We start from the raw sequence: 25743 nt of genomic DNA, 5'->3' as shown, positions 1-25743 counted from the left end.
CTCTTCAAAATCGACTCACAGTCCATTCAACACCAGATTTGCATCGCCAAGCATTATATTCCAACCTGCTTTTGAGTGGAATATCCCAACTACTTACCTCTTGCATCGACTCACAGTCCATTCAACACCAGATTTGCATCACCAAGCATTATATTCCAACCTGCTTTTGAGTGGAATATCCCAACTACTTACCTCTTGCATTGTCGATTGATGACAAGTAATTAGAAGAAGATGACAAGTAATTAAGTGGAGAAGAAGATGGCAGCAGGAGAATAAGGAGAGATGGAGGGAGGTCACGGTCCTGTCCTTGCCAGCAATATTCTGCTGACGAGTCGCCATCGTAGGAGGAGCAACTTCATTTTCACTCGGCAAGTATCGGATTGAGAAACCCACAATGTGAGTTCCTCATGGGAAAATAGAACCTCAAACTTGAAAGACTACAACCACAACTTTCCAATAATGAATGATAATCTGTTTGCCATTAGGAACTACGTCTGCAATTTAAGCCAACTCAATACAGATTTCCCACCAATCGAGCCCCTGGAATCATGTCACAGACCTTGCTCTAAATTAACATTCTGCACAAGTCCACAAGAATAGAATCATGTAACAGACCCGGATTTAGATTCACATTTACATGTTCCGACCGTCAGAACATTTGCAGCAGAGGTTCCATAGTAAAATGTTTTCCAATCATCCACACCAAACATGACATAAAAAAGGCTTAAAGAGATAGGGCATAGCACGATAGCAATAGGCATATTCCGGGGGAATCATATTGTATATAGTCATAAGCCGTTTCACGGTTCCACATATTACTAGAACTAATCAATCATAAGGTGGAAACGGATGATGTCTGCTTCCCTTGCATTAAGGTAATTAACTTACGGAGGGAACAGAGAGAATTAAAATCTAAAGCAGATTCCCCAGTCTTATGTCTTTCGGGATGCCTTGCACAGCATCTAGAAGGTGGATCCGTTCCATCCGAAGAAGGAGCCCTGCAAAATATAAAGCATGAGTCAGATCTTGAGCTGAACCTGGTTTAAAGATTGAAAGGATTGGAAGTATGAGACTCTGATGAGATTAATTATCCACAAAAGCAAATATGTAGCCCGAGGTCTTAACAGTAAGGGTCAATTGCACGATCTATGACTGGTGTATAGCATGCAAACACTGAGCATACTCTTGGATTTGGTGGGCCTAAACAAAAAGGAAGAATGCAATGAGAAGGACGAGAGCAGAGCAATGACTTCTTTAGAAAGAAAGTTGAGAGCGGCTTGCCTTGGTATCGTAGAATTTCAGGAAGAACCGCGACTTGGGAATAGAGAGCTTGGTCTCAAGAATCGCAGCAATTGCAGCGCTCAGCTTCTTGTTCACATCGGCGTTGAGACCTCCAATTGACACCAGTTCTCCATAGGCTGCGGGCTGTTCGGTCCCTCCAAAAGCCATTGGCACAGATCCCTTCAACACAATCATCACATACTGCAAGGCAGATACTGACAGCATCAAAGGCTACATAATTAAGACAAACATCTCAAAGCACGGCAGAACATTTGAAAACCATTGTCAACAAGGCCCATTCCCAAGGATTCAACAAGCTCCGCTGAAAAGAGTAGAGACATCTTCGAGCACCTCCAACCGACTAACAGCTAACTCTTCCAGAGGTATTCAGGAGTTAGCAGGAAACAGGTCTTAGAATAAAAGGCGTAGATTAATAAAGTCATCAAAAATCTTTACTCCATAGCATATGCAGTAATAATTGCTGCACTATATCGTAGCAAGCCTTTCACTCTTGGGGTAATCATATCAAGTTCGTCATAAAAACATAACGACCATTGTAGCCGTATCAACAGATTATAACAGATGCCAAATGACTCAATGCCAAGATATCCAGCAGAAATGCCTTGATAATGATTATTCCGATTGGTTGCAGCGAGAATGACCACTTAGCAACAGGCTCAATCGATCAAACTGGCAAGACTTTCCAATCCACAAATCAATTCAGACCACTAATCTGAAAGACTATACTTAAAGGAGCACAACTTCATCTTGGGAATCGAACCAAATCGCCTGAATCCTGATAATATCGCATCAACTGTACTATAGTATGAAATCTGATGAAACATCGTTATTATTAGATGCAAAATAACAATCTCCCATGGAAATCTCACTGTGCTAATTGTATAATTGAAAAATCCACACATGCAGCGGCACGGCATTTGATGAAGACTGACAATCAACGTCTAGACACATTATTCACCATCAGCACAAATAGCGTCAACTGCCAACGTACTTCTATCCGAACATCACCAAGACTAGAGAATTCTTCCGATTGCATGTAATCGGCAAACATAAGCACGAACAGTGAATGATAAAGGGAGGGAGTACAATAAAGAGAGAAAGGGGGGGGGTAGAGGAGCGTACGGCCTCGGGCTTGCCGATGATCTTGGCGACGGAGGAGGTGGCCTCGCTGAGGATGGCAGAGGTGTCGATGCCATCGAGGCTGACGTTGGTGGAGATGTTGAGGCACGGCATCTCGTCTTCGTCCTCCTGGTAGGGGTACTGCTTATGCTCTGCTACTCGTCTCCCTCACTCTGTTTCTGATGAAATGAAACCCTCACCCAGTCCTCTCTCTCTGTCCCACTCCCTCGCTGGATGGTAAATTAACAAAAAGTCCCTCAATTTTATACTAATTACAATTAAGGCCCTATACTTATTGATGTTACCTTTTCCGATATACACCACGTCATATCAAGACTCGAATCCAATATCTTACTTAAGGTAAAGAGGCATTGAACCACATGAATTAATTGATCACTGTTGAAATTTTGTGTGAATGGAATCATGTCATTGTGGCCGGCTCATATAAATGATGCTCCAATTTCAGACTTCAAATAAATTTTCAAAAGTTTATCTATCAAAATGTACGGCCAAAAAAATTTTGTGTACAAAAACATTGAGGTCCGATTAACTCTAAGGACATATGCCAGTCCAGCTCACTACGCATCATAGACGTAGTTTACTACATCTCATTGTGGATATGAGTTGAGGTACTATTTTGCAAAAGCTTAAGGACTACCTACACATTAACACGAATATCTCAGGCGAGTAATGTTAAGTTTATATCATCATACTCTAGTGGCTTAATAACAAATAAATAAATAAATAAACTTTTCACATTTTAACAATTCTAGTATAATTTTTTTTTCCGTAACCTAAAAATACACAAACTTTCAATTAGAAAACAATTATATCGCGTCGCCAATTTTTTCATTAATTTGGACGTAATCGAGGCCATATAAGGGCTAGCGATCCCAATTAGGGGCTGATGGTTGGGGTCGCGATTCCACGGGCCGGGATAAAGAGAATCCCCAATTTGAGGGTTTTCCCAATTCCGGGGGATGGGGGTCTCGATTCAGGCCACCACCCCCCGATTGGGGTAGTCAATACCCTCTGTTGCCTCAATTCCTTCCAAATTAATAGAAAATTTAACTCTGTCCTAGAATTGTTATCAAATCGAAAGATTTGTGCGTTTTTAAGTTAAAAAAAATTGGCACTAAAATTGTTAAAATGTAAAAAATTTATGTTTTTTTAATTAACCCTACTTTGTTTTGAGCAAAACCGATATATATATATATATATATATATATATATATATAGTATCTATATATCATCATCAACATCATCATCATCTTCTATTGTATCCAAGGGCGGAGCCATTAAGACTCCAGGGAGGGCAATTGCCCCCTGACTTTTCCATTTATTGAAAATTTCACATACAAATTTGTAAAAATTTCAACTTTTGCCCCTAAAAAATCAATGCCCCCTAAATTATTTTATTATTGGACTTTTGCCTCAAAACTTTTAATTTGCCTCCCCTGAATATTATTTCTGGCTCTGCCCCTGTTTGTATCAACAATGAAAAAGATATTATTGTTACCAAATATATGGAAAAGAATAAAAAAAAATATTGTGTTCTCAAATAAGGAAAAAGTCTATAAAGATCTAATTTTTCTTTTCCTTTTATGTATTTCTTCTCCTTCAAGAAGCTTCTTGAATTCTTGTAGTTTTTTGATAGCTTTCTTGCATTTCCAATTTTGCACAATTGGTGTGGTCCAAAAATGAGAAAAATGAAAGAAAAAAGTATAAAAATCTCTACTTGCAATTTGAAATCGGGACAAATTACATAATGTGTTTTTGTTATGGACAATTAGCCCATGTGGTGTACTTCGTTAGCCATAAAGGGTTACGACGTTAATTTTTTCTACATTTTTAGTTATCGATCTTTTGCCTTTTAATCATTTTGGTTCTAAATATTTTTTTATTATTCCCATCCTCAAAATTTTTATTTTTTTTATTTTAGTCCCAAAAAGAAAATCGACGGGAAGGAGGGGTCGAGGTCGCCAATCGGCAACCCCAACCCCTCCACTGAGGTTGCGTCATCCTCCTTGAATGCCGACGACCTCGGTAGAGGGCTTGGGGTCTTCGATTGGAGGCCCTATCTCCCGAATCGACCGGGGACTTCGAGTCGGAGCTCCCGATTGATTCGCAAGCTAGGGCCGCCAATCGACAATCTCGGTCCCTTCACAGAGATCGCCGGTACCAATAGAGAATGCCAGCGACCTCAGTGGGGGGTCGGGTTCCCTAGTTGGCGGCCCGAGGACACGAAGCGATCGGGAGCTTCGACTCGAAGTCCCCGGTCAATTCGAGGTTTAAGTCGCCAATCGGTGACCTCGACCCCTCTATCGAGATAGCCAAAGTCCTCCGTGGGTATCGGCGATCTCGGTGGAGGGGTCGGAGTTGCCGATTGGCAGTCTTGATCCCTCTTTCCTTGTCTATTTTCTTTTTAGGGCAAACATGAAAAAAATAAAAAAGTTAAGGATATTAATGATAAAAAAAGATTTATAATTAAAATTATTAAAATACTAAAGATTAAAGACCAAAAAAAAAAACTAACGTTGTAACTCTTATGCTAACAGAGTATACCACGTGGGGTTAATTGTCCCAAACAAAAATACATATATATATTTGTCTTGACACAAAACCACAAGAATGATTTTTGTACTTTTTTTTTTTTTTATGGGAGTTGGGCAGTTCATGGCTTTGTGCAGAAAGCCCAGTAGTAGCTTTGGAGGCCCAATGGGAAACGCTTCCCTTTCGAGATCTGGTTTAGTTTCGACACTAATCTTGACTCACTGGGGACAAGTTTCGACCGAAACATTTGGAAGGCATAGTGGCTAGATTTGCGAGGTGCCGGGCCAGGCTCCTGCTGAACTGTAACCTTTGATCCGAGAATAATAACGAGGCTCATTAGATGTTATTTTAAGGGTGTGTTTATTTTTTAAAAAAATTTCAACTCAACTCCACTTATCTTCAATTTAACAATACAATCATTACTTATTTTTATTTTTAAATTTTTTTAATTATTTAATTCAATTTTTAATATTAAATTCTCTCAACTATTCATTATTTTTTCACAATTCGACAACATAATCATTACTTTCTCTCAACTATTCATTACTTTTTTCACACTTTTTCTCATAATTCAACAATACAATCATTATAAACCAATTAAAATCAAAACTCAACTCTAAATCTAAACGCACTCTAAAGAGCTGCGATGTAGACAGAGCAACTGCAGGCAGCCTCAAGGAGCCCCATAAAGGTCACCTAGGTCCATTATTATTTTTTGAAGGATTACCAAACATATTTTATTTAATATTTTAAGCACTTAAATAATAAATATTAAAGTTTTTCAACACTTATAATTAACTCAAAACTATCTCAAGATAAATACCGATGAAATTGTTTCAATAAGATAATTATAATTATCTAATTGAATCTAATTGACATATATAGACCCAAAAAACGCATTATATATTCTGCCTTCTTCAGGTTGGACATGTATGGTCACTAACAAGTTGTACCAAATCACAGACACGCACATGAGTGAGATATATGATCCTCACAATAATACCGAGCATAAAACAAAAAGCTACTTGTTATGATCATCACTTGATGTATAGGATCCCAATTTGTCGTGTTCGTCGGTTCTTCTCAGATCATCACAGTTTGGGAGTAACAACATTGCGTCCGACATTCAGGTCGTGGACTTTGAGGAAGAACCGAGTCCTCGGGACCGACAAATAGGTTTGTAGGATTGAAGAGATGGAAGCAATGAGCTGCCTCTTGACATGAGTGTTGATGCCACCCATGGAGACTATCTCCCCGTAGGCCGCCGGTTCCTTGGTCCCAGCCAAACTAACGTCCACTGACCCCTTCAGTAAGACCATCACATACTGCCCAAGTTACCCCAAAAAAAAAAAAAAAACAAGAAGTTAATATCTTACGTTGTTTGCACGAGAAGAATAAAATGGGATGAGCTGCTCATAGCATGCATGAGATATACTTTGTAGAGATGTACGTACAGGGTGAAGGGGATCAGAGGGAAGACGTGCGTACATTTTCGGGTTTGCCGGTGAGGGAGACAACGGCTTTGGTGGCTTCGGAGAAAATGGGAGCTGTGTCGATCCCCTCCAAGCACACGTTCGTCGAAATATACAGGCAAGGCATACTTCTTCTTTTGGCTCTTGTAATTACCAGCATATGGCACCGTCGCTCGTGCTGCTACAAAAATAACAGAAGTTGAACTATATGAATGCAAACCAGTCTAAAACAAGCCAAAGCATAAGAAAGTACTAAATTAGGAATTTTGGTTCGAATTATGAAGGTACCTTGTCAACTCAATCACAATGCTTGGATGCCATATATGTGTTTATATATGTATATTTACCATTGTGAGGGAAAAAAACGGGAGGGGACTAATTGCAAAGTGCGAATTACGATTCAAACAATAATAATGAGTCCCACTTTCTTCTGAGTCATCTCACGGATTATGTAATAGTGAAGTAGTGGAGGCCAGGAGGAACATATTTGGGTGGGGTGTGGACGGTACCGAATTCAACTTTTCGCCTATGGAAAATTGATGCCCGATTGTTTTGTGAGTTAAAATCACTTTAATTTCAACTTTAACTTTAATTCAACGCACTACACAATAAAAATACACATTTCCCAAGTCAAAAATTTTAACTTTAATTTTAACTCAACACACTACACAACAAAAACACACGTTTCTCAAGTCAAATTTATAATCCCAACTCATTTATAATTTTTCATCATCAAAATCAAAATTACTTTAACTCTGAATCCAAACGCACCGTGAATGTCTAGGCAGGAGAAGAGTTTTTGAATGAAGGGAATAACAGGTGATAGGAGCATCACTCCTCTACTTTATTTTTTTCTAATGAAATACATATATTATTGAGTGAATAAAATTAAGCACTTTAGTTCTAAAAGCATGTTTAGTGATTGGTCCCAAATCCCACTTACTTGGGATCCATCCTCGTACCACATAAACAAGAGTTGGGACCATCATCAAATTGAGGAGTGGACTATCATTGTCGCATTCCACTTATTTATTTGTAATCTTTTTTGTCCCTGACATATTTTTGTTACCAATTAGCACCAAACGTTGGTATTCCGTTTAACATTTATACTCTTCGGTTAACCTCTGCAACATAAAATTAATTGACGGCATTATGTTTTCCATTACTTTTCTGTCACGGAATGGTCTAAATGTTAGATAGAATGCCAACATTTGAAGCTAATTGGTGGCAAAAATATGTCAGGGGCAAAAACGGTTACTAATGAATAAGTGGAGGACGACAGTGGTAGTCTATTTTCAAATTGAGACTATCTCTTACAATGATATCGGTCCGAATTCTAATCTCAATTGTGGCCACACCATTTTAATTATTTTCATATTAAAAATTAATTTGATATATTTATTAATTTTTCTAATTATTATTTATTATCAAAAATAAGTTTCGTAGACATAGATTTCTAAAATGAAATTTTCTAGTTATTACTTTACCGAAAATAATAATTATTTATTTTGAATATTATTTTCACTTTCAATAAAAAATACTATGTTAAAAATATTTTCTAATAAAAATTTTAATAATTAATTAGATATTGAGAGTTTGAAGATCGAGAATATGTAATATTTGGATTTTGAGGAGGAATGTTGGAATTTCGCATGGAATTGAAAGATTCTTCGACACATAATTTATTGAGATCCATATTTTCTGGTGGAAGAAGAGAGGAGAATGCTTATAAGATTTCAATTAGAGTAAACGATGAGTGGAAATTGTGTGAAATATTTGTATTTTGGATGGTATTTATAGGTTTTTATAAATTAAAAATAGCCATTAATTTTTCGATGACCAATAGATATATTTTTTATATAAATAATAATTAGAAAAATTAATAAATATATCAAATTCATTATTGATATTTTTAATATAGTTATTTTATTATCACCATCATCAACAACCTCCTATAAAATAATGTTTTATCGATATTCGATTGTTAGGTCTGACATTCTCGACAACAAGTAGCTCACCACTCACAAGTGAGGGCGCACTTTGAACGCGAGAGAAAGATAGTGGAATCGCACCTCACCACGTCTCATGACCACATTGTGTCCACTTTTCAGAAAACGAATAATGATTTCGAGATTAAAATTAATATGTTTAGATTCCTTTATATACACATTTGAAATGATTTAATTGCAATGATTGTCTTTTTTAGAGTGAATGGATAAAAAAAATATCTATATTATTATATAAAGTTAGAAACGTGGATTCCATCTCGTTGTTATTTTTCGAAATCACCATTATTATTTATTATTCAATTAATTATGACCATTAAATTAGGAGCAAAAAAGTAAAAACAAAAGGAAAAAAAATCCTCTATCTCCTCCTCACTTACCCCATTTTCTCACTCGTTCATTTTTATTACTCCATTTCCTCATTTTTTGTACACTAATTTTATTTTTTTATCTTGTGCACGATTCTCTAATATATATTAATGTATAATATACACATGAGATTGAACGACCCATTTCCGCTCCTTCTTATGGTTCTAAGTGCGGTAATGCCACCCAATACATTCCTACCATAGAAAATTATCTAATTCTTATGAGGAACCATTCTTGCAATTTTTTATTCTCATATTAAATTTTCAAACTATGAATTCTAATATAAAAAGTCAATGTAATGATGGAAACAGCTTGGACAGTTCCTTAAAAGGACATAAATCATTTGATGCGAAGTGATGGGCAGGCATGATCATTCTCATAGAAGAGGAAGATCAAAGAATCAGGAAAATCAACAATTTCCATGAATTATCGGATGATATTAATTGGGAATATAAGAAAAATATGAAAACAAAATAATCATGCGCATGGAAATGACTGTTGTTTCCCACAGAAGGTAGAATTGTCAAACGGACGTGACGTATTCAAGCGTTGGACTTTTCGTGGAGTTTGAGAAGACGAAGATGCACGCGTCGTGCATAAGAAAATAAGCGGGAATAGACAAAGAGAGTGTAATTGGATGACGCGTCTCACCTGATAATTATAAAGTTTTAAATTTGATTATCGTGGTGAGATTTTTCACATATTTTTGTTAGTTATTACGATTTTTATTTGTACTGGGAAGCCTGGGATCATGATTTTATTTATAATCGAAAGAAAAGTAAGCCGGGGCCATTCACTTCACTGGGGGCGGGAGAGATAGCCACAAAAGGAAACATAAATTCATAATTTGATCGTACTTTTCACTAAACAACGGATAATCTCACCTTATTAACTGAAGCAAATTATATTTAGATGTCACATTTATCATGTTCCTACTTTTTAAGGTGTTTTTAATAAATTTCAAGTTTTTACATTGTAAATAAAGTTTATTTACTAAAAGTTTAATTTAGCAGTTATTACCTGTAGATTAATTGAACAATGTTTAGACTCATCCTGGAAAAAAAAACAATGTTAAGACTCTACCCAAGGAAAAAAGAAAAAGAAAAAAAAGTAAAAAAACAAATGTTTAAGAGTTAGAAACTCGGATTCCGTCTCACAGTTATGTTTCAAAATCACCATTATTATTTATTATTCAATTAATTATGACCATTGAATTAGGAGTAAAAAGTAAAAATAAAAGAAAAAAATTTATCCTCTATCTCCTCCTCACTTACCCCATTTTCTCACTCTTTCATTTTTATTACTCCTTTTCCTCATTTTTTGCAAACTAATTTTATTTTTTAATATTGTGCACGATTCTCTAATATATGTTAATGTATAATATACACATGAGATTGAACGACCCATTTCCGCTCCTTCTTATCGTTCTAACTTCTAAGTGTAGTAATGCGATCTAATACATTCTTATCATAGAAAATTATCTAAGGGTGTGTTTGGTTTCAAAACTTTTTTTTAATTCAATTCAACTCAACTCTACTTATTTTTAATTCAACAACACAATTATTACTTTTTTCCTTTTTTAAAATTTTTTTAACCATTCAATTCAATTTTTAATATTAAATTTACTCAACTATTCATTACTTTTTCACAATTCAACAACACGATCATTACTTAATCATCACTTTCTCTCAATTATTCATTACTTTTTCACACTTTTTCTTATAATTCAAAAATACAATCATTACAAATTAATTAAAACCAAAATTCAACTCAACTCAACTCTAAAACCAAACACATTCTTAATTCTTTTAAGGAATCCTTTTTACAATATTTTATTCTCATATTTACTTTTCAAAATATGAAGTCTAGTATAAAAAGGTCATGTAATGATGGAAATAGCCTGAACAGTTCCTTAACAGGGAACAAATCATTTGATGCAAAGTAATGGGCGGGCATGATCATTCTCAATGGAGAGGAAGATCAAAGAGTCAGGAAAATCAACAATTTCCCTGAATTATCGGATGATATTCATTGGGAATATAAGAAAAATGCGAATTGGAAATAATCATAGATCACTGTTGTTTTCCACAAAAGTCGGAAATTGTCAAGCTGACGTGACGTATGAGAGGTAATCAATGTTGGACTTTTCGCGGAGTTTGAGACTACGAAGACGCAGGTGTCGTGCAGAAGAAAATAAGTGGGAATAGAGAAAGACGGTGTAGTTGGATGACACCGCTCGTTAAGTCTGATAATTACGAATTTTTTGGTGTGTTTGATTTTGATTTTAAAGTTAAATAAAGTTTGATTTTGATTTTGATTTTAAAGTTAAGTAAAGTTCAATTTTTAATTGATTTGTAATTATTGTATTATTGAATTATGAGAAAAAATATGAAAAAGTAATGAATAATTGAGAGAATTTATTATTAAAAATTAAATTAAATCGTTAAAAAAATGAAAAAATAATAATAATTGTGTTGTTGATTTTTGTTGTGTGATAAGTAGAGTTGAAGTTAGAGTTAAAATCTTAAAAATATAACTCACAAGCCAAACATAATGTTTTCAAGTTTGTCGTGACGTATGAAACGTATTCAAGTGTTTCGCCTTCTCGTGGATTTGAGAAGACGAAGATGCACGTGTCGTGTAGAAGAGAATATGCGGGAATTGAGAAAGAGAGAATGGTTGGATATAGTGTTATCAGAACCGGATCGAATGATGAACATAAAGGGATTTGGGTTCATGGGTTTATGGATCTAATCGGAATTTCGATGGGTTGACCGCACGTTTAATTAAAATAAAATAAATATTCATATTATTAAAAAATTATGATAATTAAGATAGAAGTACGATGATTTCAAAAAAATATAAAAATAGAGTAAGAAAATATCTATATTTAATATTTCTTACTCTAAAATAAATATTAGAATTTAATAAGTACCTAAAAATAAAGTTTAAAGAACAAGAAAGTAGTAGTGATTTGGTTGGTAGTATGCTAGTATAGGAAACAAAAGGTCATGAGTTCAAATCCTTATAACAACTAAACAATTTTTACACTAAATAAAAAAAAGGGAAAATGCCAAATTTGGTCATCAACTTTTAGCTATTTTTCTATATTAGTCCTAAATCGTTTCTTTCGCTGGATTTTGTCCTCAATCTTTTTCGCGTGGTATAAGTTCAATCATTCTATCCAAAATTCCGTCCATTTTCCATGGCATGTATATTCGTCAAATGAGAGTGTGTTACGTGCGCGACAGATCACAATTACTCTAAATCGATTGTTATAGAGCAAATCCCATTCTTTTTTTAATTAGACCCGTAAAACAGACTAAAATATTTTTCGTTTCTTTTAGGATTCCATCCATCTGTCGGTGCGTGAGACAATGAAAGAGAAGCGATGGCTGGAATCCTAAAAGAACCGAAAATATCTTAGTTCGGTTTACAGATAGGATTAAAAAAAGAATCGGATTTGCTCTATAATAACCGATTTAGAGTAGTAGTGATCTGTCCCACAGGTGGTGCATTCTCATTTGACGAATATACATGTCAGGGAAAATGGATAGAATTTTGGATGGAAGAACTGAACTCATACCGTGCAAAAAAGATTGAGGACGAAATCCAGTCAAAGAAAAGGTTTAGGACTAAGATAGAAAAAGAGCTAAAGGTTGATGACTAAATTTGACATTTTCCCATAAAAAAATTCAAAAACCGGCCGGTTCAATGGAATTTTGCTCAAAATCGACCGATTAATGGGTCCAGTGGTTCAAATATGCAATTTGGGTTTTCAGGTGAACCGGACCAAACATGGTGCATGTTCTCGATCTGACCGGTCCGATCCGGTTCTGATAATAATGGTCTGATGATAGGTCATAATTTGAATTTTTAAGTTTGATAATTGTAGTGAGATTATTCAAATTTTTTTTATTAGTTATTACGATTTCTATTTACATTAAGGTCACGGTCTTATTTATAATCAAAAGAAAAGTAAGTAGGGGCCATTCACTTCACGGGGGCGGGAGAGATAGCCACGAGAGGAAACATAAATTCATAATTCAATCGTACTTTTTCACCAAAAAAGTGATAATCTCACTTTATTAACTAAAGCAAATTATATTTCGCAAAAAGAGTTAGCTGTCCGTGCGAGGGTACAAAATCACGTGTACTCATCCCGAGGCCCATCATGCTCCGCGCGGGACTCCTTTGGCGGACGACCCCCACATTGATTTTGCTAGATTTCGAACCCGTGACCTGTAAGACTTTCTTGGGTTCTGATACTATTTCGTCACAAATAGTTAGCTGTCCATGTGAGGGCTTAGAATCATTTATACTCATTTCAAGGCGATGTCAACTTTACCATGTTCCTACTTTCTAAGGTGTTTTTAATCTAATAAGTTTCGAGTTTTTACACTGCACATAAAGTTCATTTACTAAAAACTTAGTTTAACCGTTATCGCATTGTTGGAGAGTAATTGAACAATGTTTAGACTCATTCAGTGAAAAAAAAATGTAAATAAGACTCTGCTCATGAAAATGGGAAACTTTTGAAGGCGGAAGTTCAGTGTGTTGGAATATGATCGGATAAGGACCATGCTAGAATATGGATCCCCCGTGGGTCGTTTTAATGGCTTGGGCTTTGACCCAAGCTTCAATATTTGATTGATGATATATATAAAATGAAGAAAAACAACTTAGCAAGATAGAAAATTGATGGTTTATTTTGCGATCAGCTGTTCCAGCTTGTATGTATCTTTGCTAATTTATCTCTTCAGGTGAGTTAAAAAGTATATTATCTATACACGATTTACGAGATTTATAGATTACTCGTTCAGTTTGATCTCAAGAGGATCGGAACATTTGATTAATAAACGTGTCATTATAGGCCTGACGGAAAAATGCATCCTTTTCTCGACAGTGATTGATTGATGGTGTCATATTGAGTCTCTTGGAGGGTATGTGGAGTGTATGGGTGGGGCATGATTCTTGTGGTTCGAGAATGCTGCGCGAACGAACTCATAGAAAGGCTGGAAATTGCAGATAGCATGTTTTAATGATAGAATTTGATTGATTGGATATATGTCTCGAGACTTACGGGATTGGACGACAGTGCTAGGAAATTGTATCGCGAAGACCTCATTTTTCTTAGTCTACGCCGAAGTCAAGCGGGTATGGAAAGTTCTCCTATCTAACGTGCATCTCTGCTGTCATATCCAAGTCGGTTAGTAGAGTCCTGCTCTCTACTGAGTCGACTCGCCTCGCCACCGAGTCACTCGACACACTGGCCTCCATATCGGAGAATGACCGGAACTTTGACGACAGCTTCTTTGTATCCCTCCGCTTCGACGTGCCCGCTCCTTCGCGGGCGTGGCTTCTCAGAAATGCTGGAAGGTTTGGCATTAGGACGTACCTGCTGTTCTCTTGGGGTTCACGAAGGATCCGTATCCTTATGTAAGGCAAGCTGCTTTGGATGGATTGATGAGTTTGAGCAAGTCTGGTGCTATCGAGGATAGCAGCCTCATCCAAGGCTGCTACTACCGTGCTGTCGAGCTGTTAGGTGATACGGAGGCCTGTGTTAGGACTGCTGCCGTTCACACGGTACGATAATACTTGCAGTAGCATGTGAAATGGGTGCTTTTTTTTGGCAAAAAGTAGAAAACTTGTCTTCATTGCAACGTGCGAATTATGATTCAAACAAAAAAAATTAGTCCCACTTTCTTCTGAGTAGTAACATCTCATGAACAATGTAATAGTGTAGTGGAGGCCACGAGGAACATATTTGTTTTGGGGGGGGGGGGGACCGTACCAAATCCAACTTTCGACCTATGGAAAATTGAAAGTCTAGCTAGGAAAAGAGTTTTCTGAATGAAGGGAATAACATTTGATACGAGTATCACTGTTTTTTCTAATGAAATGCCTATATTATTGAGTGAATAAAATTAAGCACTTTAGTTCTAAAAGCATGTTTAGTGATTGGTCCCAAGTCCCACTTATTTGGGATCCACCGTCGTGTCACATAAACAAGAGTTGGGACCATCATCAAATTGAGGAGTGGACTACCACTGTCGCCCTTCACTTATTCATTTATAATCGTTTTGTCCGTAACATGTTTTTGCTACCAATTAGCTCCAAACGTTGGTATTCCGTCTAATATTTATACCAATCTGTTAACATCCGCGACAAAAGATTAATTAACGGCGTTATGTTTTCCATCACTTTTCTGTCACGGAAGGGTCTAAATGTTAGATGGAATGCCAACGTTTGAAGCTAATTGGTGACAAAAATATATCGAGGACAAAAACGGTTACTAATGAATAAGTAGAGGATGATAATGGTAGTCTATTATCAAATTGAGACTATCTCTTACAATGGTATCGGTCCGAATTCTAATCTCAATGGTGGCCACACCATTTTAATTATTTTCATATTAAAAATTAATTTGATATATTTATTAATTTTTCTAATTATTATTTATTATCAAAAATAAGTTTCGTAGACATAGATTTCTAAAATGAATTTTTCTAATTATTACTTTACCGAAAATAATAATTATTTATTTTGAATATTTATTTTCACTTTCGATAAAAATTACTATGTTAAAAATATTTTCTAATAAAAATTTTAATAATGTTTTATCGATATTCGATTGTTAGGTCTGAAGTTTTTGACAACAAGTAGCTCACCACTTACAAGTGAGGGCGCACTTTGAACGCGGGAGAAAGATCATGGAATCGCTCCTCACCACGTCTCATGACCACATTGTGACCACTTTTCAGAAAACGAATAATGATTTCGAGATTAAAATTAATATGTTTAGATTCCTTTATATACACATTTGAAATGATTTAATTGCAACGATTTTGTCTTTTTTAGAGTGAATGGATAAAAAATATATATATATATATATTATATAAAGTTATAAACGCAGATTCCGTCTCACTGTTATTTGTCGAAATCATAATTTTTAGTTATTATTCAAGTAATTATGACCATTAAATTAGGAGCAAAAAAGTAAAAACAAAAGAAAAAAAAATTATCCTCTATCTCCTCCTCACTTACCCCATTTTCTCACTCTTTCATTTTTATTACTCCATTTCCTCATTTTTTGTACACTAATTTTATTTTATTTTTATCTTGTGCACGATTCTCTAATATAATATACACATGAGATTGAACGACCCATTTCCGCTCCTTCTTATGGTTCTAAGTGCGTTAATGCCACCCAATACATTCCTACCATAGAAAATTATCTAATTCTTATGAGGAACCATTCTTGCAATTTTTTATTCTCATATTAAATTTTCAAAATATGAATTCTAATATTAAAATGTCAATGTAATGATGGAAACAGCTTGGACAGTTCCTTAAAAGGACATAAATCATTTGATGCGAAGTGATGGACAGGCATGATCATTCTCATAGAAGAGGAAGATCAAAGAATCAGGAAAATCAACAATTTCCCTGAATTATCGGATGATATTAATTGGGAATATAAGAAAAATGCGAAATCAAAATAATCATGCGCATGGAAATGACTGTTGTTTCCCACAGAAGTTGGAAATTGTCAAACCGACGTGACGTATAGAGAAAGATGCAAGTGTCAGTGCAGAAGAAGATAAGTGGGAATAGAGAAACACGGTGTGGTTGGATGACACGACTCGTGAAGTCTGTTAATTACGAATTTTTTGATGTGTTTGATTTTAAAGTTAAATAAAGTTAAATTTTGATTTTAATTGGTTTGTAATAATTGTATTGTTGAATTATGAGAAAAATTGTGAAAAATAATGAATAGTTGAGAGAATTTATTATTAAAAATTGAACTGAATGGTTAAAAAAATTGAAGAAAATGAAAATAATAATAATTGTGTTATTGATTTTTGTTGTGTAGTGAGTAAAGTTGAAGTTAGAGTTAAAATCTTAAAAATATAACTCACTAGCCAAACATAGTGTTTTCAAGTTTGTCGTGACGTATGAGACGTATTCAAGTGTTTCGCCTTCTCGTGGATTTGAGAAGACGAAGATGCACGTGTCGTGTAGAAGAGAATATGCGGGAATTGAGAAAGAGAGAGTGGTTGGATATAGTATTATCATAACCGGATCGAATGATGAACATAAAGGGATTTGGGTTCATGGGTTTGTGGGTCCAATCGGAATTTCGATGGGTCGGACCGCACGTTTAATTAAAATAAAATAAATATTCATATTATTAAAAATTTATGATAATTAAGATAGAAGTATGATGATTTCAAAAAAATATAAAAATAGAGTAAGAAAATATCTGTATTTAATATTTCTTACTCTAAAATAAATATTAGAATTTAATAAGTAGTTAAAAATAAAGTTTAAAGAACAAGAAAGTAGTAGTGATTTGGTTGGTAGTATGCTAGTATAGGAAGCAAAAGGTCATGAGTTCAAATCCTTATAATAACCAAACAATTTTTACACTAAATAAACAAAGGGAAAAGGCCAAATTTGGTCATCAACTTTTAGCTATTTTTCTATATTAGTCATAAACCTTTTCTTTCGCTGGATTTTATCCTCAATCTTTTTCGCGCGGTATGAGTTCAATCATTCCATCCATTTTCCATGGCATGTATATTCGTCAAATGAAAGTGTGTTACGTGCGCGACAGATCACAGTTACTCTAAATCGATTGTTATAGAGCAAATCCCATTCTTTTTTTAATTAGACCCGTAAAACATACTAAAATATTTTTCGTTTATTTTAGGATTCCATCCATTTGTCGGTGCGTGAGACAAAGAAAGAGAAGCGATGGTTGGAATCCTAAAAGAACCGAAAATATCTTAGTCCGGTTTACAGATATGATTAAAAAAAGAATCGAATTTACCCTATAATAATCGGTTTAGAGTAGCAGTGATCTGTCCCGCATGTGGTGCGCTCTCATTTGACGAATATACATGTCAGGGAAAATGGATGGAATTTTGGATGGAAGAATTGAACTCATACCGCGCAAAAAAGATTGAGGACGAAATCCAGTAAAAAAAAAGGTTTAGAACTAAGATAGAAAAAGAGCTAAAGGTTGATGACCAAATTTGACATTTTCCCATAAAAAAATTCATAAACCGGCCGGTTCAATGGAATTTTGCTCAAAATTGACCGGTTAATTGGTTCGATGGTTCAAATATGCAATTTGGGTTTTCAGGTGAACCGGACCGAACATGGTGCATGTTCTCGATCCGACCGGTCCGATCCGGTTCTGATAACAATGGTTTGATGATAGGTCATAATTCGAATTTTTAAGTTTGATAATTGTAGTGAGATTATTCACTTTTTTTATTAGTTATTACGATTTCTATTTACATTATGTCACGGTCTTATTTATAATCAAAAGAAAAGTAAGTAGGGGCCATTCACTTCACCGGGGGCGGGAGAGATAGCCGCGAGAGAAAACATAAATTCATAATTCAATCGTACTTTTCACCAAAAAAAGTGATAATCTCACTTTATTAACTAAAGCAAATTATATTTCGCAAAAAGAGTTAGCTGTCCGTGTGAGGGTACAAAATCATGTGTACTCATCCCGAGGCCCATCATGCTCCGCGCTGGACTCCTTTGGCGGACGACCCCCACATTGATTTTGCTAGATTTCGAACTCGTGACCTGTAAGACTTTCTTGAGCTCTGATACTATTTCGTCACAAATAGTTAACTGTCCATGTGAGGGCTTAGAATCATTTATACTCATTTCGAGGCGATGTCAACTTTACCATGTTCCTACTTTCTAAGGTGTTTTTAATCTAATAAGTTTCGAGTTTTTACACTGCACATAAAGTTCATTTACTAAAAACTTAGTTTAACCGTTATCGCATTGTTGGAGAGTAATTGAATAATGTTTAGACTCATTCAGTGAAAAAAAATGTAAATAAGACTCTGCTCATGAAAATGGGAAACTTTTGAAGGCGGAAGTTCAGTGTGTTGGAATATGATCGGATAAGGACCATGCTAGAACATGGATCCCCTGTGGGTCGTTTTAATGGCTTGGGCTTTGACCCAAGCTTCAATATTTGATTGATGATATATATAAAATGAAGAAAAACAACTTAGCAAGATAGAAAATTGATGGTTTATTTTGCGATCAGCTGTTCCAGCTTGTATGTATTTTTGCTAATTTATCTCTTCAGGTGAGTTAAAAAGTATGTTATCTATACACGATTTACGAGATTTATAGATTACTCGTTCAGTTTGATCTCAAGAGGATCGGAACATTTGATTAATAAACGTGTCATTGTGGCGATTCACTTAAAGATTGGATTGAGACTTCGAATGGATGAGTAAAAGGAGAAATGGGAAATCTATCCAAAATTGATTCGCGGTGGAAAGCAAAAATTTATCCGGCCAAATAAGACTCAGGTCAAGAATATGTTAGTCCGAGGGGCCAAATTGACTCAAACTTACACTCTGAGTGACCCTTGTGATAAAGAGTGAAGTCCTGTACCCAAAATGACAATGAAATAAAGTTCTGGGTGGCCAGTGCAAAATTCCTCCGACGTTTGTCGTTCCCGCCGTCTTCCTCCTCCTCCTCCTCCTTTCCCAATCCCTGCCGCTATGCAAGCTCTCACCGGATCTCTTCAATGGAACTACCGGCGTCAAGTTCCGGCGAAACCTCTCGGCCTCCTTCAACGGCCAGTTCCGAGGAGCCTCTTACCCGCCACACTCTCGCGTCTTTCCGGTCTGTCATCATAAACCCCTCCACTCCCGCCTCGTTGATATCCTCGACCCTCGAAACCCTAACCGGGCACCTCCAGCTCAGTCGCGACCCCCTCCTCCTCCACCACACTCTGAAGCTCCTAACCGAGCTCGCTCACCGAGACGGCGGCCACTCTGCTGTCATATCCAAGTCGGTTAGTAGATTCCTGCTCTCTACTGAGTCGACTCGCCTCGCCACCGAGTCACTCGACACACTCGCCTCCATATCGGAGAATGACCGGAACTTTGACGACAGCTTCTTTGTATCCCTCTGCTTCGACGTGCCCGCTCCTTCGCGGGCGTGGCTTCTCAGAAATGCTGGAAGGTTTGGCATTAGGACATACCTGCTGTTCACTGTTTTCTTGGGGTTCACGAAGGATCCGTATCCTTATGTGAGGCAAGCTGCTTTGGATGGATTGATGAGTTTGAGCAAGTCTGGTGCTATCGAGGATAGCAGCCTCATCCAAGGCTGCTACTGCCGTGCTGTCGAGCTGTTAGGTGATACGGAGGCCTGTGTTAGGACTGCTGCCGTTCACACGGTACGATAATACTTGCAGTAGCATGTGAAATGGGTGGTTTTTTTGGCAAAAAGTAGAAAACTTGTCTTAAAATTTGTGGTCCGTGGTGATATTGGCAATGGTGGCGCAATGAATTGCGGAAATGATATAAGGTGCAATAACCGGGGACTTGACCATCCCTGTTTTGTTTGAAATTGCTGTTGATGAAATAGTTAAGAGTCACTGGTTTTCTAGGCATGGATGGAGGATTCTTATAATGGAATTGTTAATTTTGCTGGAATTTTTTCCGGTAGAGAATTGATATCCAAAAGCCCTTTGCTTGAGGGTGTTACCGGTAGTTAATTCGTTACGGTGTTATTTGGTAAGTCGACCCATGTTTCACAACTGATTAGCTATTTTTTCCTCTAACAAACTTTCATTTTTATTACCAATTCAGGTGAGTGAGTGGGGGCAAATGCTGGTAGCATCTAGTTGTGGTTCTGATAGACTGAAGCAGTCAGATGCAGTATTTATTAAGGTATTTGATATTTCTCTGAATTACTTTTATGGAGGAGACTCTGGAATGCCAATGCTGTTAATGTATCAAAATTTGATAAAGTCATGTGATTCTTCCTCCTCCTGAGCTGGAAATTTCTTGGATTCTTTTACGGTCCGTTTAGATCAGAGTTTATTTACCCCCTCACTGATAATGTCTACATCTGTGTCTAAGTGGGACATCTTGGGCACTTTCATTGTTTTTTTTCCCTTATCGATTGTTAACTTTGGGGAGAGAAAACTAGAAAACCCAGTAAATTTCTTTCTACCAGCTTGTTAGGATCATTTGTTATTGCAGCTATCTTCAATGGTTAGAGACATGAGTGTGGAGGTCAGAGTTGCAGCTTTTGATGCACTTGGGAAGATAGAAATGGTATCTGTGGATGTTCTGTTACAAACACTATCTAAGAAGGTCTTAGGTATTAGGAAAGTGAATTATCGTAGTCAAGGGTCCACGGGAGAGATTGAAGCATTGGTATCAACTTCTGCTGGAGCTTTGGTGCATGGGCTTGAGGATGAATTTTATGAGGTGATCTTTCTGGACACCATCTTGTACTTTAGTTGTTCCTTCATATTGAACTGTGCCTGAGACAGCTGCTCTCATTCGGTTTTTCTTATTGTTTTCATCTTACCTAGGCAGTCTGGGGCCTTTTATTCTTTGATGGTTATCTCATTATTTTCTCTAATTTCGTTCTTATTCACTTATGAGACATGCACTGATGATATCATATTGATATGATGGGCCTTATGTGGTAATATATGCAAGCAAATTAATTGATGTTCGGGTGACTAGGTTCGGAAATCTGCTTGCTACTCCATGCAGAAGTTTACTGCCCTATCTTCTGAATTTGCTGGTGAAGCAATAAACTTGTTGACAGATATGCTGAATGATGATGCTGTGGCTGTTCGGTTGCAAGCGCTGGAAACAATGCGTGAGATGGCAAATTGTGGTCATCTGTCTCTAAAGGTTGCAAACATGCACATGGTGAGTTCATTATGACATATTTCACAAATATGACTCTATCTATGAGGGAGGGTAGCTCTCTCTCATGCATCTGTGTCATATTCTACAATTTCTAAATTCATAATTTTGAGGGCTCTATCACAACTATCTTCCTTTCATTCTTTTGAGGGTAACTTCGACACTCACTAGGGTTCTTCTGCATGTTAATGGTTTCAATTTAAATTCACACCTGTTTTGGGAAATGGACATAATTTCTGAGGATGAAACCATTTGTTCCCTTTTGCAGTTTCTCAGCTCCCTAACTGACAATAATTCATTGGTTAGAGATGCTGTGAGGAAAGTGCTTAAGTCAGTGAAGTTGCCAAATCTGGAGATATTCACATTATCTGTTTATGGACTTATAGAAAACCTGCAGAGATATCATCAGGTCTTTGTTTCGTTCTGCTTCTGCTTATATTTCCTACCAGTCAATTTCGTTTTGAAGTATTCTATAGAATAGGACTCATTGATATTTCTGAAATCCTACCCCGTGTATGAATCCTTCCGAGTATTTATAATTAGGCCTTTTAGTTTTCATTGAAGGTCTTACATAAGGTATGTCTTGTTGCTTGAGCTCTCTCTATTGAGGGAGACTCCATCGCTGATTATAAATTTCAGTTATATGTTGAGCTTCTAAGTTTGTTGTTTAGATTGGAGGTTTTGTGCATAAGAGTAGTTTGATACTTATATAATATAGTATCCCTATAAACAATAAAATCATTTAAATCCAGGATGAAGCCAAGATTTTTGCAGTGTTGTTTGAAATGGGTCGACGTCATGGGAGCTTCACAGTGTCTCTTATCAATAAGGTTTTTCAAGAGGTAAGCAGGCTCTTCTACTCTCTCTCTCTCTCGGTATACATACAGAGGGGAGGAAAAAAAATTAAATCCCTTATCTGTCATTTTTATTGTCTGGCTATTGTTAATAATATGAAATATGGTAATATTATTTCCCTTGATAAATGTCGATGACCATTACAATTTCTATTGAGGCACTTGGATTTGAGATGATTGTGGGAGCTTATCATTATTTGGTCTTTCCACCCTGTCCACCCTCTTTTATGATGTGACCAGTACGTGCCTATAGACTTAAACCTAATTGCTGACAAAACTTGGGGTTATGCACTTTCGCATGTGTTACTTTTTATCAACAATTTTGTTTGATTTGTTGTGGCCTTTTGTCAGAATTTAGGATGTACACACACACACACACACACATATACATACGGCACCTACTTGTAAGTTTGATAATGCACGAAATTTGAATATCTGGTATAGTGGTTGCGGCTTTGAATACTTTTGCAGGCGTGAAGCAGAAATATTGATGCTTCTTTACTTGTCAAATATACATGTATGCTCAAATTCTTACTTATACATATATATAGATGTTATTGGAGCCAATTGAGTGGAACACACAGGCCAGAAAAAGAACACAACAAATTCTAATTTGTTGCTGGACTAAATTGAGTTCTGATTTCATTTTCCGTCGGAGTTTCTGTTTTAGTTTCTTCCCAGCCACTTGGCTTCTAGACACTGATTTCGTCTCTCCTCTTTCATTATTACTGTCAATGTTATTATATTTATTTTATTTTTAAAATTTAAATGTATCGTATTCTCCAGATAGAGCCTTCTTCTGATGGTAAATTCGGCTTTGATAGTGCCCGAGTAGCTGCTTTCCTCGTACTTTCCATATCAGCTCCATTATGCAATCGGAAGAGTCACAGCAAGAATCCAGCAGCAGTATTCTCCTATGCTGTTACTATCTTGGGGAGAATTTCTTGTGCTCTAGCTGATGAAGTAGACCAAAGTACCCTTATGGCTTACTTGTCTCATTGCAGTAAATGCTCAACCAATTCTGTGGCCGACTATAAGGAGGTACCAACTCCAGCAACATGTGACAAACTGAGCTTAACTGATGGTGAGAAGAATGATTCCAACAGATTTTCTCCTGTGCAGATGGGCTCTGAGATCTCAGATATTTATGCCCAGAAATTGGAGCGCGGTAACTTACCATCCACACTTGCAAAGCTGCAGCATGAGACAGATGATCAATTACTCAAGTCCATGAATATTATCCTTGCTAAGATCAAAGACATCTGGTCTTTGGTAAAATTGGGATTCCTGCACGAAGGGCTCAGAACTCTCAGGTAGTGATACAATCAATTATTTGATAACGAGTTTGGGGATGGGAATTATCTTTACCAACTATTCAGAATATTCTCTTTTAGTCTACTTGCTTAAACTATATCGCTAATTTCATCTCCTTAGTAGTGATCTATCCCAAGAAGTTATACAGATCATACACGAGGAGCATGTCATTATTAGATCACTAGAAAGATGCTGAATGTGAACCGTTTTTGTTTCTCAAGTTCAATTAAATTGGACTTCAAACTTATCGTTTTGAAGATCAATGCTTATGCTCTTGATTTAGAAGGAAGGTCATTTTGCTCAATTTTAGTAGTCAACACTTCATATAGCTTAGCACATGAGTTCTTTATACTCTCTCTGAGCTCTTCTCTTCCTCTATTCTGCATTTTGAAACTCATGATGTTAATTTAAATGAATCTGAAGCAAATTTGACATTTTTTTATGGCTTGTTTCCATGTAGAGCTTGCAAAAGAGAGCTGGCGATATTTGCTTCTGAGCCTGCTGGATCCTCGTCATCTGTAGCTTTCACAGCCCTATATCTGCGGATAGTGAAACTGCTTGCTAAGATATCGGTGCATTTTCTGCCTACTGTGAACTACTTTAATTACAGAGTGGGGGACTTGGACCTTCTGCTGGGAAAACTAGACAGGAGGCTTAGGGACATGAGGTTCCAGTTCATAGGTCGGTCTAAAGAAGAGGAGCTACGAGTCCTGGAGCTAGATCTTGTTTCCTCTGTCCTTAGATTATCGAAAGTTGAGATCTACCGCTGTGCCACCAGCATGAGGAAGCTCTCTGCTGTATTATCACACATAGAGCATGTCCATGAAGAGGCTTCCATTGAGCTATCATCCTTCGTGACCGAACTGAAGAAGTTAATGATTAACATCCCGTGTCACCCCCATCTCTTTAGGAAGGTACTCGACCATTTCTCTCTTGAGAAATACGAGCTCTCAGGAAGATTGGAGTGTGTATCTGCAGAACTAGCTGTCCCTGGTAACAATTCCGAGAACCCGCTATACTTTGTTCGGGGATTACCTGTTGCTATACCAGTTGAGATTAATCTGAGCAATGTATCCAAGGAGAGCATGCTGTGGCTGAAAATGATGGCAGGGGAGGAGTCGACGCGGTTCCTCTTTCTGGATGCGAAGTTATATGTGGGTTCCACGAAATTTAATTACAGCGCTCCCTTTTACAGAACACCGAAGGCTCTGTCTTTCACCTTGAGAATTTCGATAGGTATGGAGTGCAGGTGCGAACATGCTGGGGTAGCCACGAGCGTTGGTGGCCCAAGACATGAACTGACGTTTCTCACTCCAGAATTAGATGTATATCTGTCCTCTGCTTAGAGTTTGAATCATGTGTAGGCCCTCTAGACAGGTAAATTACAGTCCTGAGAGACTACCGTGTCGTGCGGGCCAGAAGACTATTTTGTTCTTTTATTAATCATCGGAAGAATTCGGATCTGATGTATGGTCCATGCCATGTTCATCTCCCCAAAGTAAAAACATCATCTTGGAGCTAGATGCCTGGTAGTATCCTTACCTATGCTTCGGCTCCTTGCACTCTATGCTCAGATCCTCGCGTGAGAATATATTGATATCAGTTCTCAAAGATTTCTTCCTCGGCACTCGTTCCTCGGATCTCGACAGGGTTTTGTAACCGAACTGGTGCACCAATTTGCTTGTACAGCTTTTCATGGTGCATGCGCAGCTGGGAATGCTGTTCATCAAGCCAGCAGTTGATTACTTACTCCTGAAGGCACCCGAAACCAAAAGTCGAACTCCAAGAAATCTCCCCGCCATAACTGAGATTGTTGTTGGCATTTCTCCAAGGTTTTTGCTTTATCTGTTTCTTGTCTTAAAATCGTATTTGTAACGAGCTACAGCAAATAATTATTTTCATGGGCTGATGAGAGACGATGCATCTAGTGGATGTGTATGCTCACGAGTGTGTGTATATTATATGAATGTCATTTGCATTTCTAGTACATAAAAAAGATCAACACTAACCTGGACTTACATTTACA

At 36.8% G+C, this 25743-nt stretch overlaps 3 protein-coding genes across 8 annotated transcripts; 1 reads left to right on the top strand and 2 right to left on the bottom strand.

Moving 5' to 3' along the window:
- Positions 1 to 721: 721 nt before the first annotated feature.
- LOC116207134 (macrophage migration inhibitory factor homolog) lies at positions 722 to 2614 on the bottom strand. Of its 2 annotated transcripts, XM_031539999.1 has the most exons (4): positions 2425 to 2614; positions 1282 to 1482; positions 1126 to 1200; positions 722 to 998 (listed from the first exon to the last, which is right to left on the bottom strand). In XM_031539999.1, the coding sequence occupies exons 1-3, from the start codon at positions 2533 to 2535 to the stop codon at positions 1147 to 1149; spliced, it is 366 nt and encodes a 121-aa protein (XP_031395859.1). In that variant the 5' UTR covers positions 2536 to 2614; the 3' UTR covers positions 722 to 998; positions 1126 to 1146. The 2 variants fall into 2 exon arrangements, with proteins under 2 accessions (XP_031395859.1, XP_031395860.1); XM_031540000.1 differs by lacking the exon at positions 1126 to 1200 and having other exon boundaries at positions 725 to 998; positions 2425 to 2611.
- Positions 2615 to 5805: 3191 nt separating this feature from the next.
- On the bottom strand, positions 5806 to 6868 carry LOC116207187 (macrophage migration inhibitory factor homolog). Of its 3 annotated transcripts, none has more exons than XM_031540069.1 (3): positions 6735 to 6868; positions 6463 to 6624; positions 5806 to 6299 (listed from the first exon to the last, which is right to left on the bottom strand). In XM_031540069.1, exons 2-3 carry the CDS (start codon positions 6604 to 6606, stop codon positions 6066 to 6068), a joined length of 378 nt encoding a protein of 125 aa, XP_031395929.1. In that variant the 5' UTR covers positions 6607 to 6624; positions 6735 to 6868; the 3' UTR covers positions 5806 to 6065. The 3 variants fall into 3 exon arrangements, with proteins under 3 accessions (XP_031395929.1, XP_031395928.1, XP_031395927.1); XM_031540068.1 differs by having other exon boundaries at positions 6463 to 6627; positions 6735 to 6860; XM_031540067.1 differs by lacking the exon at positions 6735 to 6868 and having other exon boundaries at positions 6463 to 6713.
- A 12383-nt stretch (positions 6869 to 19251) lies between these two features.
- On the top strand, positions 19252 to 25661 carry LOC116207937 (protein SIEL). Of its 3 annotated transcripts, none has more exons than XM_031541076.1 (9): positions 19317 to 20054; positions 20470 to 20550; positions 20866 to 21096; positions 21361 to 21552; positions 21818 to 21958; positions 22302 to 22391; positions 23190 to 23444; positions 23526 to 23716; positions 24178 to 25661. In XM_031541076.1, exons 1-9 carry the CDS (start codon positions 19401 to 19403, stop codon positions 25061 to 25063), a joined length of 2721 nt encoding a protein of 906 aa, XP_031396936.1. In that variant the 5' UTR covers positions 19317 to 19400; the 3' UTR covers positions 25064 to 25661. The 3 variants fall into 3 exon arrangements, with proteins under 3 accessions (XP_031396937.1, XP_031396936.1, XP_031396938.1); XM_031541078.1 differs by having other exon boundaries at positions 19529 to 19670; positions 19829 to 20054; positions 23190 to 23716; XM_031541077.1 differs by having other exon boundaries at positions 19252 to 20054; positions 23190 to 23716.
- The last annotated feature ends 82 nt before the right edge of the window (positions 25662 to 25743 follow it).

This window comes from Punica granatum, chromosome 5, assembly GCF_007655135.1.
Source record: "Punica granatum isolate Tunisia-2019 chromosome 5, ASM765513v2, whole genome shotgun sequence".
NCBI lineage: Eukaryota > Viridiplantae > Streptophyta > Magnoliopsida > Myrtales > Lythraceae > Punica > Punica granatum.
The sequence above is the reverse complement of the archived record's forward strand: the minus strand, read 5'-3'. Positions and strand labels throughout refer to the sequence as shown.